Source organism: Acartia tonsa, chromosome 13, assembly GCF_053477335.1.
Source record: "Acartia tonsa isolate MP-2025a chromosome 13, ASM5347733v1, whole genome shotgun sequence".
Lineage (NCBI taxonomy): Eukaryota > Metazoa > Arthropoda > Copepoda > Calanoida > Acartiidae > Acartia > Acartia tonsa.
The window spans coordinates 9,040,850-9,046,849 of NC_137272.1; the positions used below are offsets into that span (position 1 = coordinate 9,040,850).

Consider the following 6,000-nt stretch of genomic DNA (forward strand, 5'->3'; position numbering starts at 1 on the left):
CCCAGGGTTAGCAATTTTTTTTTGGTTGGGGGAGGTATATACAAAATTGGAGGAATTTTTTTTGAATATTTTATCTAATAAAAAACCACTATGATTATGTTATAACAACAAAATAGTATAATAAACTTACATAAATCAAAAATAATAGCGCCTTTAAAGAGGTTAAGTCTTTATAAAACTTTGGGTACTAGTGTAACTTACAATGTAATATGCAATGAAATGCAGATGAACAAATTTGTATTTTGAAATAAAAGTTTCATAGCGAACAAATCCCAATATAAAGTAAACAATTGTTAGTGTTTTAATAAACTAACAAAAAGTTACTTTATGTTTAGCGTAATTACAACAAAATTAGTTTATATTTTTGTCTGAAATTTATATATTAGCTGTTTTAAATCTGTTTTTATGTAAACTGATACCTTTTAAAAATGAAAATGAATATTGTTCCTTTTAAAAAGGCATTAAAATTATTTCCAATTCGGCTTTGTAAGAAATAAAACTTTTTATATATGACTTATAACATGAACGATAAAAAATAGATTAATGGATTGTTCATCTAGACTTTTTAAAGGGAATAGTAGCTTTCGTGATATTCCGTAAAATTGTGAGCAAGCTTCCAGTCAAATGCGATTATTATGTCTAACTAACCTTTCGGATCTACTTCAGTTCCCGGTAAGATATTGCTGGCAACGAATATTTAAAAAAATCTATGAATTGTAAAGGCTGCTAGCTGCCAAACGGCTGAACGTACAGATCATGCCCGCACACTGTTATAAGCAGCATAAGAAGGCCTACAAATAATTTGGAATAGCCATAAATCAATAATGCATAATTATCTCGCAGTGCAGAGAAATGCGCGAAAAAGACCTATTTTACGCGTTTTTTCTTCAGTGAAGCTTTCCTTGTGCATCATTGGATCTTGGCTATTCCAGATTATTTGTAGGCCTTCTTATACCGCTTAAAATGGTGTGCGGGTATGATCTGTATGTTCAGCCGTTTGGCAGTTAGCAGCCTTTAAAATTCATAGATTTTTGAAAATATTCGTTACCAGCAATATTTTAACGTGAACTGCAGTAGATCCAACTTTTCTTTATGTTCACCAAACGTATTATATAATTAAACAATTATTTAATAACAGTTTGTCCTAATGAGCGCATTTGACTGGAATCTTACTCACAACTTTACGGAATTTTGCGAAAGCTGCTTTTCTCTTTTTTGCAATAACTTTATATTGTGGGATAAAATTAAGATCAGTTACTAGAGGCCTCTAGGGGCACTTGAGGAGGGGAGAGTCGAATTTGATAACCCAATTTATTATTTTAAATTTTAAAAGAAAAAGTAAAAATAAATTTGTTTGGGGGAAAAAATTTTTTTCGGAGGGGGGGGGGTGCCCCTCCCCCTTTTATTTTTCATTTTAGTTTAAAAAACTAAGAAATTTTTTTTGGGGGGGGAGTAATTTTTTTCTAGGGGCGATTTCTCTTAGAAAGGTGGTGGTACCCTCCCCCAAAATAGTTATAAACCTTCCTGGGACCTATGAGAAGCTACCCTGTTAAGGAGAACCCGATCGGTTTAGCGGTTAGCGAATTACTTCGGTACAAACAGATAGACATCCTGTTACTTTAGTACAAGGATTATAAATAACGTGGGGGGGGGGCATCATACTGTAAACTGTAAACAACATTGGTACCCGAATTTTTATAACCATCTTATATTATTTGTTAGCTCAAAACAATTTAGTACGTTTTCTAACTTTTATTTATTCCAAACTAGCAAAGTCCAAATTATTTTTAAAAATTGTTTATCATAATTGGGGTTATAAAACTATTTAGTGTCCATTGTCTTATCCCTTAAGATCCCTGATAAATTGTGTTTCTGTTGTTCTCTTGGTTTCAGCTAAGAATAGATTTTCAATCAAATATATATTTGGAATTTAGCAGGAAGGAAGGGATCATTGGACTGTAAATTATTCTTGTTTTAAAACACTTTCATTTGAATAAAAACTTTAAGCACTTAAGACATTAATTCAATCATTAATTGTTGGTACAAACTTATTTGTTGATACAATTGTGCAGTAATCAAAGCTTTCCAGGCTAAAAGGGGTAATTTAATTCATCACAATCTGCTTTAGCTATCACTCATTGTCTTATTCCCAAAGATCCCTAAGCAGTGTTCCTACATTATGATTAATGTGTCAGTTAAATAAATAGCAAATATCATAAAATACAATGCATTGAAACAGATTAATATCCACTGGATTATAACCAGTCCTGAACCATACTGAAAAATCATGTAACGTTTTGTAGACAAATTGCTACAAATAATATTTAAAAAATAAAATTAATACCATATTTGTTGGCTCGGGCATTTGGCCCCCTTATATTTCTATTTTTTTTAATGGGGAGGGGGGGTTATGTGTTTGACTTGGCGCTTTTTATTTTTTCTTATTGGTTGTTTTCTAGCAACACATCCCTTTACATGCATTTCTTGGTTCTAAACAAATTAAAGTTTTGTACGTCCACAGAATTTAAACTTTTCTTTCATTGTCAATATTAACTATTGATTCCAGTTTGATTTTGAAAGTGGATTTAAAATTGAAATTGTAAATATATTTCTATATATAAAAGTAACAGGATGCCTGTCTGTGTGTTTGTGAAGCGAAGGGACATACTAATCTCTGAAACCAGGTGAGGTGGGGGGCTTGGCTTCTTGTATTAGCAAGCATTTAAACATTCTTTTGTTTTTTTAGGCAAGAAGCAGATGAACTGAAGACTGTGAGGTCCTGGGTGCCCCGTCCCTTCCCCATCCCCCAGGCCCTGCTAGACATGGGTATAGGTGTGCCCCCCACCACTACCACCTCCACCACTCCCCCTCCCCCACAAGCAGCAGACCCGTCCAGAGGGGGAGTGATGGGAGGTAGCGGGATCAGTTTGACCGCCCGCGGCAAGCGGCGCGTGCAGAGTCCGGATTTGTACTCCAGCCGTGGCAGGCTAAAGCATTTAGGACATAGAAGGAAGAGATAGTGAACTATACCACAAACATTATTTTTTACAATAGTTTAAAATCATTTTTAATTTCATAAAAAAAACTTTTCTCTAATAATAATTTTTTGGAGGTAAAATCTCAATAAAAATGTAAAATAATGATCTTTTTTAAATCTCAATTATAATTGAAAATCATGAAAAAGTATCTAAAAATAAAGTTGTTAGATATTTTATTTTGCTTTATGAAGCAATAATGTTGAATCAGTATTCTGTTTTGTATGATTAGTAATTTTATGAACCCTTTTTGTTATATTAATACTTTGATATTATATTTAGTAAATCAGAAAGGTATATGGCACTTGGAAAAAATTTGATCCATTTTTTCTCTCAGATATCGAGGAGCCTTTTACTCTAAATCTCACAGGTATCCAAAGTTATATAATTTCTTGTCACAAAAACCTTGGGTACTTTTATTAAATTTTAATTGATTGGTTCCTAACTAGTAGTGCCTAAACTTTTCAACCAATAATTCAAATATAAATCATCATAAGGGATTTATAATCATCCATTTTTTAACCTGAAGAATCCATACATTTAACTTGATGAAAAGTTGGAGGACAAAATAATTTTATCAATCCATATACCTGTCTGGTAGTAAATGTTAATTACCATATATGTACCTTAATTTTGAGTAGTGGCCTTCTATGTTATATTTTTAGATATAGAGAGAAAAATACTAATATATAAATAGATTTAGGATATTTTTATTACCATTACTGGGGTCAGATTGGATATGTGAAAGAAGATTTCTTTTAGTAACTTAATATGTTGCTTATGGTCAAACGGATAGCGTTTTTAAAGACATACTTTTTTGAGACATAGTAAAGTAAATACATCTTTTTAAAATTGTTTTGGCTAAAATAAAACGTAAATTTTGCAACATTTTAAGCCTTAGATTAATGGTTGCAATTAAGGGATGAGTGCTTGATAGAGTCATCTATTTAACCCTCTTGACCCCTCTATTCTTTAAATTTACGTTGAAAAAAGCTGCTTTGTCAGAAGCACACATACAGGTTACCAAAAAGATTTTTTGGTTTGCACATCAAACATGATCCTATAAATGTCCATTTTCTAAGCTAACTGGTGACAAGAAATTAATATATATTATATTATATGAAAAAAAGGCTCAAATGTATCTATGGTTACTGCTATGTTTTAATAGTATACAAATCATTGTAGGATGTAAGTAAAACGATTTTTTATCAAGTTTATTTACTTTACATTGTAATCTATTTTTTTGGGTAGCATGTTATTTAAGCACTTTCATATTCCATGGACCAAAATTTGTAAGTTTTTAGATATTTATAGGACGATTTTTCAACCAAAAAAAGAGGTCTCAGATTTATTTTAATTTGCATATGTATTTTTTTTTTTAAATGGCTAAATATGCAATGCTGTTGAATTGAGATATTTTTATAATAAATCTTAAGCCTTATACATAGATCTAAATATTATTTTATTTATAATTTTTTTAAAGAAAAAGTATAGTTTAAGGAATTATTTAAAACTTAGCTTACAGTTTAATTCAAGTTCAAATATAAATATTTTTTTTTAGTTATAATGAATAAAATTAGAATAAAGCTATTGGGACCTCAATACAAAAATCTCTATTGTTAAAGCTTGTATTTCATAATTTTACATAATAACATATATTTGTACAAAATATATATAGAGAGAATTATTACATATATATAAAAATTTATCTGCAAAATGTATTTTAGATGTAAATAGTAAAAATTACATTTTTTACAAAAATATTTTTTTTTGTCTCTTCATTTAATTTTCTCTAAATATCTACCTTTTTTAATCTAAAAGTTTGAAAGTTTGAAACAGATTAAACTATTTGAGATAGAAATAAACTTACATTTTAGATTATTCATTTGATATTATGTTTACCCTTTAGTTTTTTTAAAAACCCTCCAAAAATAGTTTGGCATATTTTCTGTTATTTCATATGACAAATAACATAGATTTAAGTTTATTAACATTATCCCATATTGGGCAGAGTTAGTTAAAATACATTTTAGTGCAATTTGAAAAAAAAATACAAATACAAATCTTTTGCTTCTAAATTATCAAGAAAATTGCAGTAAAGTATGATAACTGATGTTAGTTAGGTTGGTTCATTAGTTTCACTAATATATGCTTTCAACATAATTCTTGTTTTTTTTAGATTTTCACCCAACCAATTAACTAAATTTTGAGTAGGATAGATATTATGAAATTTTGATTAGAACCTTATGTTGTTATCAGTATGTACACATATCGATATTTGATTTAAGTTTAAGAAACAAAATGATATCTTTTACTTTGATATTAATTTTTAAAATCAGACAATCATCTGTAAAAAAATATTTTATTTTTAGGCCTTAAAAATTTTTTTTTCTAAAAAAGTTTATAATATATTTTGGGTAGAATCAATTATTTTCGTGTCTCTGGACCATTTTTACTTACCCATGCACTAACCATGAAGGATCCTAACCTAATACACCTAACCTAAACTTTTTCTAAAAAGTATTACATAAAGGGGGACTGGTTTACTGTATCTCTTTATAATCCCCCCCCCCCTCCCCTTTCAGAATTCTAAATCCTGCCCCTTTATTTTTTTTAAATATAACCCCCCCCCCCCCCAGGAATAATGGTCCACAGGCAAAATGAAGGATTTTTCCATTTTTTTTGTTAAACCCCTAAAGTTATTAAGACCTGTGATATACTTATAGTTATTTTTTTTTGTTCAGATGTATAATCATTTCAGTTTCTCATCTTAGGAAAATGCCTAAAAATTATTTTAAAAATCCCCCCAAAAAATCATTGCTTTACTATTTTGCACCACATTTTTGGGGAGCAAAAATTTGAAGGATATTATCTGTATAGAGATGAGACACTGTAAAAAACCTATTTGTTATAGCTATTAATACTATGCTAGTAATACTAGAATAAATAAATAATTAAAAATAAA

At 29.6% G+C, this 6,000-nt stretch overlaps 1 protein-coding gene across 4 annotated transcripts in view; it reads left to right on the forward strand.

Moving 5' to 3' along the window:
* LOC145304626 (hexosaminidase D) overlaps positions 1-6,000 on the forward strand; it is an 88,682-nt gene extending 82,682 nt beyond the window's left edge. For all 4 annotated transcript variants that reach the window (XM_080146548.1, XM_080146550.1, XM_080146549.1 and 1 more), the window contains one exon: positions 2,747-6,000. In XM_080146548.1, the coding sequence (XP_080002674.1) occupies positions 2,747-3,020 (274 nt within the window). In that variant the 3' untranslated portion in view covers positions 3,021-6,000. The remainder of the gene's footprint in view (positions 1-2,746) is intronic.